The sequence below is a fragment of the Oryzias melastigma genome, linkage group LG7, assembly GCF_002922805.2.
Source record: "Oryzias melastigma strain HK-1 linkage group LG7, ASM292280v2, whole genome shotgun sequence".
Taxonomy (NCBI): Eukaryota; Metazoa; Chordata; class Actinopteri; order Beloniformes; family Adrianichthyidae; genus Oryzias; species Oryzias melastigma.
In genome coordinates this window covers 3522112-3535377 of record NC_050518.1, presented here as the reverse complement: position 1 = coordinate 3535377, position 13266 = coordinate 3522112, and the positions used below count along the sequence as shown (strand labels likewise).

The 13266-nt window shown below is 36.4% G+C and overlaps 1 protein-coding gene across 1 annotated transcript; it reads right to left on the bottom strand.

Annotated features, from left to right (window-relative positions):
• Nucleotides 1–3295: 3295 nt before the first annotated feature.
• On the bottom strand, nucleotides 3296–9452 carry actr5 (actin related protein 5). The gene is made up of 9 exons (XM_024293978.2): nucleotides 9014–9452; nucleotides 8505–8743; nucleotides 8212–8381; nucleotides 7913–8130; nucleotides 7558–7722; nucleotides 7327–7428; nucleotides 5303–5442; nucleotides 4311–4443; nucleotides 3296–4034 (listed from the first exon to the last, which is right to left on the bottom strand). The coding sequence occupies exons 1-9, from the start codon at nucleotides 9398–9400 to the stop codon at nucleotides 3711–3713; spliced, it is 1878 nt and encodes a 625-aa protein (XP_024149746.1). The 5' UTR covers nucleotides 9401–9452; the 3' UTR covers nucleotides 3296–3710.
• Nucleotides 9453–13266: the final 3814 nt, after the last annotated feature.

Genomic DNA, 13266 nt, shown 5'->3' with positions numbered 1-13266 from the left:
TTTTAGGATATTTTTTTCATTAACAGAAATGTGCCAACTTGTCTTTCCATGCACGTGGGAACATTTCTAAATGACAGTGAAGGATATTCATGCTTTCAAATATTAAAGCTCATAAAATATCAATGAAAACTGTTTCTTGAAGGAAGTTTTGCAAGATAGAAAATATTAAGTCAGTGAAATAAAACTCATAAAGGCAAAACTTTTTCTTGCGTGTGAGCTCAGACATCATTCAAAATGCTAAATCCTTGCCAGATAAAATAGCTGTTTTAAACTTCTATCAGGAGCTTAATACAAGATTTTACATGATGTAAAGGTTTTGTTTGTCTAAAAACAATGGATAGGATGTACTTTTTCACCAAACTAACCTAATATTTAGGGAAATATTCTCCTAAATTATTAAGAAAACACAATATGAGATAAGATTGGAATATAACTCAGGATAGGGAGCAGAAAAAAAAGTTTTAATGGACTTAGTTTTTTAAATGGAAGGCATTTCATCTCTTATCTAAAAGGCTTAGAGGCAAATTGTCATCAATTTAATTATGAAAACTTTTTCTGCTACAAAACCATCCTGGATTACACTCGCACAAATCCAAAGTTACACACAAATCGGTGTGGGTCTATTTTCTCTCCATATGAGAGACTAAACAGGAAACTCCGTTTAAATGTAGACTAAAGGAGAATTTATGTAGGATTTGTTTAGTATGTTCTTAAGTGTTAAAATAATCTTTCTAATTTTGATATTCCAAATTAATAATTATTATAGACTAAATACAAAACCATATAATTGTAAATAATGAACACCTTTAAAAAATAAACAAGGGAAGGGAAAGCTTCTGTTGTGTTTTATGAAAATAATCTAAATAATTTTTAATCACATCCTAATCAATTGTAAGTGATCAAAAAAGTGTATTTTTCCTTTAACCACACACAATTAAAACATTCAAGAAGCTCCTGCTGAATTCTCCATGTTCACCACACAAGCAGATGATAAATTCAACAATGATCAGTTCATTGTTGAATAATTTTTATTTATAGGTAGAAGAATGTCTTATAAGCTAGAACATTAGCCTTAGGTGGATTTAATAACAGAATCCATCTTTAGTAAAACACCATCTAATATTTTTAATACCTTCAGTTTGTTTAGTTTCTTAAATAATCGTGTAAACCATCAAAATAAATGTTTACTAGCTGTTCTTTGCTCTCTCGACTCAGACTAAAGCCAGATGAGAGGGTAAAACAAAGCTGGATTATCCTAAATGTGCCGTGGAGCTTTTTTAGATCTTTGTGAAACCGGAAAAAATTCAAAATAAAGTTGCTTTTAGAAGATTCTGGAGGTTTCAAAGCTGAAATGTAGGTCATTTCCTTCTCTCCCCTACCACAGACTGTCTGGTTCTCCTGCTGACCTACTAGACAGCAGAAAACTAATTAGTCCTCTTGTTTGGATGCTGGCCAACTCTCTGGTTCAACCAGAACAGAGGATGGTTTGAAAGGTGCCAATCAATAGCATTTTTTATATATGCATGTGGTTGGCATTAGGTAAAATGCTTAAAATCTATTTATTTATTGCTTTTTTGAAAAGTAAACAAAAAAATCATCCTTTTCATTGTGAAATAGATTTTTTCTCCTTGAATTCATTGTTATGTTTGGTTTTCCCACTTAAACTCCCTGTTAAAGCTGCCTAGATCCCCTTAAAGTGCACGCGTTGGTCCTTGTTGACCACCTGCAACACCTACAGGAGTAACTAGGACTTTCTAAATCTGGGTTTGCATGTGGAGCTGCCACACTGACCCAAGGAAAAACAGCCACTGGCTAAACCTTGCCACAGTTTACGACATAATACCATTAGAGGTCTGCTGGGTTAATAAGGTGCACCGGGAGCTGTGATGTGTAAGATAACTGACACCTGAGAGACAGACTTTAGATTCTAACATAACTTAACGAGGTTTGAAGCTTCAATCACCGCCTCGTTACCTAGGGAACAGTTAGTGGATTATCTATGGACTGACAGCCAATCAGGACAAGGAATATTGAATGGGTTTATTAGAACACAATTTCAACTAAAACTGACAGCTTTGACACAAATTGTTCAGGAATTACAAACAAGGAAACCAAAACGATCAGAATTTTTTTCATTCATGACAACCAATGCTGTTATTTTGTCCAGCGACTCTGTGTGTCAGTGGTGAAACGGGCCTTATAAGTCCTGTGGCTGTTAAAATTAATCCACTAAAGGGGCTTGAAAATCCTTTCATGTGTAGGTAATCCTAAAATGTACATTTTTAAAATAATTTAGTTTATTTATCTAGAAAAAAACACCTAAGAAATATACTAAAACAACAGCATGTTTCACTGTCTGTTTTAATGACCAAATGCATGTAATTAACTACTTTTTCTTATTAAAGTAATTTATTGCACTGTTTTAATACACTAATAAGTTAAAAATTTGTCAAATATGACCACATCTATTTTACTTTAATCAATCAGTTTATTTTGACATTTTTTGTTGCTGTAATTTAAGGATAACTGCAATCACTCATATCCATGCTTGTTAGAAGTTTTCTTTCCACACATTCTCATATTTTCAGTTTTCCTGCAGAGTCCTGGTTCTCTGCTCCATTATTCTGGTTTGGTTGTGTTCACCTCATGTACAGACATGCCTCATCATTTCAAAGATGACATGTTTTCTCATGACTCACACGTGTTTGTGACAAATGCTCCTGTTTTGGAGGTCATTTTAAATCCTCTGTGATTTAAAAAGAAATCTAATTAAACAGAAAAAGAAAAGCTCTCTTCTCCATCCTTAAATTTTGTTTTATGTGGCGCCATCTTGTGGTTCTCATGCATATTATAACTCCCAATCACTATAACATTTAACTGTCTATATATCCTCCTGGTTATTTATTTGCGTTAACTTTAATATACAAAAGATGAACTTATATTTTTAATTGTCAACAATTAATAAGATTTATAGGAAATATTCAGAGAATGCACATTTTTAGTCTCTCTTAGAAAATAATGTCTGTGATCATAAATATTAAAGTTTAAGTAACATTTAAATAAAAAAAGTAACTGGTGTGTGAAGCTGTACCATACAAAACATGATTTATATGTAAAGAATATATAGTGTTGTATTAACATTAGTGTGATGTGGTTAATGATTTGATTTAAGTTCAGTCATTTTGGGTGGATAAACAACACTTTTATTTATTTAAATACTAAATTTACTGAGTTGAAAGTAACGTAAAAAAAAAACGCAATAAAAAAGGACCTAAAACAACTTAAAGAAATTACTAAATCTGAACTCACAAACAGACACATTTTTGTTTTTTCATACATTTATTTACATAAAACAAGACTGAAGGTTAACAAAGCTTTAATTTGACTCCTCAATGTGAGCAGTCCAATCAGGTTTTCAAAGATATAAAAAATACAACATACAAGATTATTTATTTACAACTTCTTTTCATTAAAAAAAACATTTTTTTCAAGTCTAGAAGTCTCCTTGTGACTTTCAAAATATGAAAACCTAAAAAACAGATGTCTTCAGATAAAAATACTCACATAATTTTTGTTTTTATTATCCTAACCAAAATATCTTCTTTATTTGTAAGCAAGAGCAAAACAAAATTTCTGAATGAGTAGGAGCACCAAAACAGTCAATTCTGAGAACGGAATGAACAGATACATCATCCAAATACTGTCTCTCTCTAGGAGGTAACCATGGTAACGTCGGCAGAGAGGCCGGAGGAGGAAGGATCCAGTGAGGACGTGACTGTTGTGATGGCAGCTGAGGCTCCTGTTGACGTCTGAGCAGTGACAGGGGGCTCAGCAGGGCGAGCAGGAACCGGTTTGGCTATTTTCATGGGAATAAATAAGTTGGAGGCACAATGCTCGCTTAGATACTCGCCACCTTTCTCTTCGTAGTCCTTTCTGCTGATCCACCCTTCTGACTCCTCTCCAGGGTGATGCTCCAATGCCCATTCCCGTGCTCCGTACCAAGCGTCCAGAGCCGGCCGGGATGCCATAGTTACCTACGAATGAGAGGGTTAGGACAGGTTATCTTCAAATAACACTATCCAACTTTCTTAAAAGTAGTTGAGAAGTTAAGAAACTTGAACCAGTTTCAATGATTTTTCTGTGTTTTTCTATTTAAATGATCATTTTCATAAGCAGCTTCACTCTGCAAATGTTTGTACTCATTCTATAAACAAAGCAATATTGTTTTCCAGTGACATCCAAAAAACACATTTTTTTATTCAGTTCTATTGAAAATTAAATGTCACATTTTTATTGTTAGTAAACTCTACCTTGAAGTGAGACTGGAAAGGCCTCATAGCCAGAAGCTCTCTCTCAATTCTCTCCTTCATGCCGGGGTACTGCATGTTCCCTCCTGTCAGAAACACGTTGCTCACCAGCGCCTCCTGCTGCTCAGGAGTGTACCTGGATGTAGTGGAGAAGCGACAATTTACATAATCAATAAGAAAGGAGAAAACGATGATAAGAAGATTAAAAACACACACACACATTTTTGAAAGATTATAGTTGTAAATGTAAAAAAATAATGTTAGAGTTGCGTCAAATCTGCAGGATCTCACATTTTCTGTAAGCACAGAATCCTATCAATTAATTTATGCCGAAACTGATATTTGTACATTCTAGCTAATATTGAATTTGCGCTAAAAATCATGCAGAAGATTTACTTATTTATTGCGGATAAACTACATATAATATACACATAAACTGTGTAATTCTCAACCAACGCAGAATTTTGAACTGAATTCACAAGACCCTCAACGGACATATGTGCACATCGACGAATGACAAATGCAAGAAACTCTGTGAATTATCTAAATCACACATGTATGATGAAAGATTAAAATTACATAGGACTAGTGCTGGGCAATATGACGATACATATCGTGTGGGGGATAGAAAAGTGTCTACCATGCCATTTCTCTTCCATTGTTTCTATCAATTTTATGTATTTTTATTACTAAACTTCTGTGCAAAATTGTGATATATATTGTCATTGTGACATAAAATAATAATAATAATTTGGGAAAATTATTTTAGCTTTGTGCTTTTTGTAGACACACTGCCATGACTTTACATAGATGCTTTATATAATAACAGAATTTAGCACTGATGCCGTTTTAACAAAGAATGGATCAGTGGAACAATAAAAGCAGTTACAAAGGCAGTGTGGAGAGTGTGTGACATGGATAATACCAGACTTGAACGTAAAACAAATGAAATGTTTTTGGAGGCCTTGCAGTTTGTGTGTGGCTCTTGTCATTACCTGGCCAAAACATACTGTAGTGTTTCCATCAGCCCCATCTGCTCCTCTCCAATCAGTGAAGGCTGAAACAGTATCTCCGGACAGCGCAAACGCTCCGTCCCCACAAAAAGCTGGTGGTACTCTGCCATGTTGAATGAAGGCTGGAGAAAAAGTTCATTACTAAAAGGCCTATATATCATGCTATGATAAGACTTTCAGATTATATATGCTAATAAATTACTTTTGTTACTCTAAATAACGAATTATTATCAAAATATGAGTTATTTTTGCAAATCTCTTCTTCCTACCCAGAAGTAAGACGCCTTGATCTCTGAGGATCCACCTTTTGCTCCTAGTGGGTGACGCCCATTTCATCAGCTTGTCAAGATATGTATCCCCTGCCAGAATATGTTACCTCTGTCACGGCAAGGCTTCTTGTATCGCTGATTTGTTTCATAACACTCAATCTTTGTCCCAAAAATCGTAAAAAGAAGGTAGATATTTACGATATAGTTTATTGTGGGGATTTGGGGAATTTAATGTCTTAGTTACATTTTTTATCTCCATATAATCTATGTAAAATAACAACACATTTTTGTGTTAAAGAAAAAAAAAACTACTTTTGTTTGGCGGATAAGAAACATGATTTATGAAAGTGGCTTTGTTACAGAAGCATGTAACAACAATTCATAAATATTTGTTGTTTCTACTGCAAATTGTTCCCCCTTGTTGCTGTCTGTTTTACATAGAAAATGTGAGTAAAATAACAAAAATATGACGATAAACTCTCAAAAGCCCCAGAATAAACTATATTGTAAACATCTTTTTGCACTTTTTTGGGCAAAATATGATACCAGAAGTCGTGTCATGATAGGGGATTTAAATTCTAGCAGGGGATACATATCCCTCGATAGCATGTCTGCGTTTTGTCCACAAAAAACAACAACATCCGAACTTCTGCAAAGATGGATGTGCATATTGTGGAGACTTACATCCTTGACCCAGAGACCGATCCAGAATTTGAAGCACCAGAGCGACCCCAAACACGTCTGCAGAAACTTTCTGACTGGTATGAAAAGCTAAGAGATGTTTCTTTCATACTGCTTCATTTATTATAGAACGCAATAAAAGCGAATCGTTTTTGTCTCTGCCAATTAAGCCCAAGAGGAACCACTTCTTCTCAGAGTCGATGCTAAAATGAAAGCGTTTTACCGATCCGTGTTACCGTTAACCGTGTTAGCCTGGGGGCGGTGCTGGCAGTGCAGACTCCTCATGTTCCCTCACTTTAATACGTATGAACATGGAGGAACAGCCTTTCTCATAGATTGGAAGGATAGAGCAGGGTTTTAGAGGAATGCTCAGAGATGCATATATGGAGCAAAATTATACCACTTTGGGGTATTTTGTGTTCGGAATTAGCACTAATACACTTAAAAGCTCAAATAGGTTGATTTTGCATGATACAGGCCCTATAAGCAAATTAAATGCATCTTTATCAAAGTTGTCAAATTGAACTGAAGGTTTTCTGTCATGCTTGGTCAAATCGCTCGTTGTTTTGTCCTACACACTTTATCCCAATCCAAATTCTTCCCTTCTCCCTTACCCTCTATCTGAACAGGCATTTTTAGTGCAAGTGTGTCCGGAATATTTTTTTTAACTCCACCCTCCAAACGGTGGGATACAAAGTCCTCCGTCGCGAGGGTAAACCGCGTCCCGCTGAGAAGTGCTTTTCTCCACATGGATGCGCTCTGAACCACAGATGTTTACATTTAAATATAAGTAATGACTTTTTGTTGTAGCATGAACTTTTTAAAGTTATAAAACCGCTTTTGCTATGTATATTCAAGCGCTGGAAGCTCCACGCTAAAGCTAGTGGACTGGCGATTATTGGCGACGTTATCGAACGAAAGTGACGTCCAAAATATGAGACACTATTTTTTCATACCTCTTTGTTTGGAGGGCTAAATGAAGTGGAAGGAAGAAGGGAAAAAAATCATATTGGGCTTTTGAGTTTTGGGGGGAAATTTTCAGTTTTATTATCCTACCTGAGCCATGTTAGATTTTTGTGGCAGCATGTCTTCAAAGAAGTCAGAATCCATCAGAGCCACTCCATCTCCCTCATCCATCGGCTGCTCAAACTCCAAAACCTGACAGAGAGACAAAGCACTTCAATGGTTTCTATCTGCAGCTACACTTTGGTAACAATGCACCAAATAATTTATAAGGCCACTTCAATTTGACTAGTTTAGTTCTTCATAATCTTGATTTTAACTTACATCTGTTTTGCCCTCTGCTCCATCACTGTGCAGCAGTTTCTGTCTTCCCTGCTCAACAGCAAGCTGCAACTTCTTGATATATGACTGCAGCTCCTCAGCTGAGTCCATGTTAAGCTCCACCAGACTCCTGTGAAACTGATCCAACAGGCCGTCCTCCCACAGCTCCTGCACAAAAATAAATAACAATATGTGCTTTTTTTAGGGGTCAAACAAACAAAAACATTAATTTAAAGTCAACAAAGATTTAAAAACTTTCTTTTAATACAATTTTATTTTTTTAAGTGTTTCTTTCATCTTAATGTAAGGCAGCACTACAATAAATGTACATGAAACAAAAGAGTCAACAGTTCCCTACTTGAACTGCTAGAAGCCTGTCTAGCCTCTCTTGATCCTGCTGCAGCTTCTCCTCTCGACGGCGTGCGTTGATCTCCTGAAGTCGCCGGAGCTGCTGTGCTCGCCTTTCCTGTCGTTCCTCTGCAGTCACGCAGCCGCTCGGCAGCTTCCCTGAAAAAGAGAGCTGCATGCGATGAACCTCCCGCTCGTAAAACTCTGGGCTGCGCCACTTCTCCATCTCTGCAAAAACAAAAAAAATGTGTTCTGCAGTCAACAAAATTCATCTACAGCAAGAATACATTCTCAAATAATGTGGTGTACCTTCGTGATAGTCCGCTGCAGTGTAGCTATGTTCATGCAGCAGTTCCTCCATACGGCTGAGCGTGATGGAAGAAAGATGACCGGGGTATTTCAGCTGCAGGAGGCGCTGCAGGTACGACGCCGCCTGACTTCCAGCCACATTCACACGTTTACAGTTCACAGCATCCAACCTGGATTTAAAATCATACAAAACCTATGAGCAACACAGCTTTTTGAGTGGATACTGATGTGCATGAAATAATTGACTGATTTGAGAACACGTGATTGGAAATTGTTAGTTTACTGTAACTTACCTGCCGTTGATGACTGGCAGGATGTGTGAGCAGTGGTATCCAGAGGACAGAACGATGCCAGTGTGCGGAGGCTGTGGTTTCCTTTGATTGTTATTGTGGTAAAAACTGTACAAGCCGTCCACCCCATAAGAAACATATGGAACGCTGTAACACTCAAACAGCAGCTCTGACATCATCTGGCGGCAGTGCAGCGGGTTGCAGGGCGCCTCTGTCAGCACGATGGGGTGTTTCACACTGCCCTAAAAAGAAAATTAAAAGATATATATTCAAGCATTAGTAAAGTAATAAAAACATTTTTGTTTTATTTATTACATATTGTAATTAAAATGTTTATATGTCCTTAAAAGTATTTAACAGACAGCTTAGTTAGTCAATATATGTAAAATATTAATAGACAAGTTGCAATTGTAATTTTAAAAAAAAAATCTTTAAAAAGTTTCAAATTTGGGTGTATTGAATAAATTGATAACACTCATGTTTACAGCCCTAAATTCCATACATTTACTGACCTCCGAATTGATTCCAAGGTGTGTAAAGATATAGTCAAAGATAAGCTCCTGGATTTCGAAGTTCACCACCACGTTCCGATCGAACTGACTCTTCAGCAGCCACCGCAGCGGCTCCAGGTTCGGGATGTCGTTACCGATCTGGGTTTCGCTGCGGGCCGCTCCTCTGCTGCGCGCCGCCACAGACCTGAACTGCAGCTGCGGGGAGCTCAGCTCCGCGGGGGAAGGAGCGGCCCAGCCGGCCCGGGTCTGGAAGGAGCCGTTGTCTATCACGATCGGAACCGGTGTGGGGTTCAAGCATTCTGGGGCAAGTCCGAAAAATGGGTCTGGGGAAGTTTTACTGTCATGAAACGAAAATATTTGACAAACCGGCGCGTCTTTAGTGGCCATTTTCAAATGGTGTCACTACAAAATAAGTCCGACTATACACCTGGTGCTGTAAATGTATGGTTCCCTGCTGATCAAATAAACAAACATAATTACTAAGAACAAATAAAACAGTTATAACATGTAAAATTGGATTAATATTATAACTAATTATAATAATAGCCAACCCATATATATTTGTACAACTTATTGGGTGATTCTGAAATGTAAAACACATAAGAAAAATAGCAAAACAGAAAAAAATATATTTCAAAGACAAACTCGTGAAAGTATAAAACAATAGTGTCAAATATGTTTTCTGGGTCATAAGAATATTTATGCTATTTTTTGTAAAAATAAATACTTGAAAAAAAATAATAGTAGTTTTGCAAATGTGTGCTTTTTACAGCAGTTTTTTTTAATTTTATGTTTGAATGTCAGTTTAAGAAGACAAAGAAATACCCAACAGCAACTATTTTTTAAGAAAATTAATAATTTCATTATAAGAATAATCATTACTATTGTTTTTCTTTTAGCTATGCTTTTTAACGGAGGTCGTGTAATATATAAATGTTCCACTAGAGGGCGTAATTTGCCGGTTTAAATGTAAAACAAAATTAATTGATTTTTTGCTCCAATTTGAAGTCTGCTTATTATTCATCACTTCAATTGCGTGACACTACTGACGTTTGCTCACTTTACTTTGTATTTATAAACATTTTGTTTATTCATATCATATCATACATTATGCTTCATTGTTTGTACTGCCTTGCTTTGGTTTTATTTGATGTAATTTGATTTCTACATCTGCTACAATTTAGCAGCTGTACCCTTTAATGTGACAAAAAATAGTAACAGGAGAAAATATCTGCGGATGGGTTTATTTCCTGGATAGCACAGAAGAAGAAAAAAGGAGGAAATAAGAAAACTGCGTATGTGTGGGTGGATGATTGTGTGTTTTTGCTTGTTTGTGCTAGTGGGGGGTGGGGGGTGGGAGGGGATTACAGTATGAAGTATGATGGTGTGTCACTGAAGCATGAGCACAGTTCACTGCTCAGGCACAAAGCTCTAAGTGACTCCTGTCCCCCTCCTCCTAATGCTAATAAGCAGATCTGGGTCACCTCACCCTCTGAAATGTGCATACACACACTGGTGAGACATAGACACAAATGATCACATCCTTGCTATCCACACGTCTTCATCCGCCCACGCATGCACACACACACCGCCCCAAACTCAGCCATTCCCATATACTTCCCTTCTCCTATAAGACACACACACACACTGGTGTGGATTCCAGGAGATGAGATAGGACATCGTGCCGCCGTCCATGCACAATGCTTGCAGCTTCTGCTAGTTGTGCTTGTCATGCAGACAGTGGTGATGAGGCACAGGGGAACTAACAGGCAACAAACACCATGAGACTGCCTCTTGTGAGGACAAGCAGCCTCCATTTTGTGGAGGAATGAACGGCGTATTCTATGAATATGAGGGGAAGTGAGAAATAGGGCAGGGCATCAGTTTATGCCAATTTTTTTAAACACATTTCTTATTTTTTTCTGTAAGTTGTGTTTTGTGCTGCATGTTTTTCAAGGGGCAGAAAAATTGTGACAAATGAGTCACGACTTGCTGGAGTTTTTTTATAGCTACATCAATCAGGTATGATTAAGTCGCAGGATGGACCTTTTTCAGAATATCAATATTTCTAAAGCTTATTTTGGTTAATGTAGCTGAAACGTTTTTACTAATATGAGTTATATCCGTTGTAGTGTAACATACTGTTTTTTTTCTTTTAACATTTAGTTCATTTCTAACTTGTAAAATTTTGACAAAATATATTTTTATGGACAGTAAAACTTTGACAGTTATTTAAGGTTTAAGTGTAGTCTGGAAAAATATTCCTGCCTGTTTTTACTCATATTCATGTAAAAAAAAAAATAAGTGTTTTCGAAAAAAATATGTTTTTAAAAAATGTGTTAAAAAACGTTTTCAAAGTTTTAACAGTTTTTTGTGGGTTCAATACATGTTTATCCTGTTTGGCCCATGACCTTAAAGTGTGTCTAGGATTTAGGCCCCTGTGTGATTGAGTTTGACACCTCTGATCTAAGCAAAGGCAGTTTGTCTGTGGTTCATAGATGACGAGTTGTACAGTCCAGCAGAGTGAAGCAGGAATGATCTTCTGTCACAGTTGGTGTGGCAGTGAAGCAGCCTCAGCCTCTTGGCGAAGCGCCTCTTCTCAAGTTCAGGAAGTCGCCAACTGTGATCCTTCTATGATTAGAAATCAGTGATTTAGATAAAAGTGTGTTCCTCTTTTTACTAAACTGTACAAATCACCTCTATGAGTCTCTTGTCATGCCTGAACATGTGAAATGAGTCATGTCCAAACAACTGACATCTTTTATTTGTATTCAGATGTTTCCACACACTAAGAGTTTCAAATACTGCTGTTCTTATCAGTGTTTATCAAATGTGTTTCTTCTATTTTCCCCGTACTCACACATGCAGACCATGTGCATGGTGTATACACTATAAAGTGAAGGAACAAGCCCTTCTGAGTATAGAAGCAAAATTAATCATGTTTAGTCGTGACTGAAGGAGTTGGGGTGTTTTCTTCAAGCCAGAGAGACCAACAAAACCACACTGAAGATCTGGTTGAAGACTGGAACTTCAGATTTGAAGACTTGAACTAAGATTTAAAATTTGTTCCACTGAAAACTTTCAGTTGATCCTGATTTTGTTAAATTTGCTGCCAGTCGAATATTAGATTTCTATCTTGCTTTTACTTTAAGTCATTCACCTCTCCAGTTTGCATTTTAAATATTCCCCTGCACTCTTTGGACCAGTGTATGCTACTGGTTCCGAAATGCAAATTCCTTGCTGTGCTTGCTCCTAAACTCTGGAATAAACTGCTACCAGCTGTTGGAATGGCTACCTCTTGAAGAGTTTTAAAGCCCTTCTATTGTATTTTTAATTCTTGTTTATTTGTTTTTATCATTTTTATGTTTTATCATTGTGTATTGGTTGACCTTAGACACTTTGAGCCTCCTTGGATGGTGGTGGAGATGCTTTAGAAATGAATACATGAAATGAATAAAAACAAAAGCGACAGAAAAGCTCTTTACCATCACCAGATGTTTTAAAACCGCACAGTATTTGCTTTGGTGCACCTCACAAACTTTAACCCCCTTAAAAGTCTGCATGATAACTAAAAATCTGAAGCTTTAACTCGAATAAATACAATCTTGTTGGGAGTTCCTATCAACAGAAAATTACAGACAGTGACTTTTAAATATCTCATTTAGTTTTTTCCTGTGTGACGTCCAATCCCTGCTCTCTATAAATACTGTAGCTATAGTTCGTCAAACACAAAAAGGAAAAAAGTTCATTATCATGGACACACATCCGGAATTAAACAGAGGAATTAAGTTTCTAAGTCATTTTCTGGTCAAAATAATCTTTTTTTTTTTTACAAGCTTTAGACATTAAAATATTGATTGCATAAGGATTACACTTCTTAGAAAGTATTATTTGGTTTAATTCAAAGTGGTGAAACTGATCAATTATCTTTGGCAACAAGTAAAAATACACAAGAATTAGTTATAGCTAGAAAATATTTTGTATGCTTATTTGTATTGATCAAAAAGAGAACAGAGAGGCACCATTGCTTACGACAACTATTCCACAAACAACACATATTTTTTACACATAACACGGGCTAATTTGTATAAAAAAATAGCTTTCTGTTTTTCAAATGTTGTTGGTTCTTCCATGCAGCCATTATTCAGTCCCTAAGTCTGATAAAATCATATTATCAAAAATCATAGTTTGTAGAAATTCTGATTGTTTTATGTTTTTTTACTTGCATTATTATATATATATATTTTTTTTTT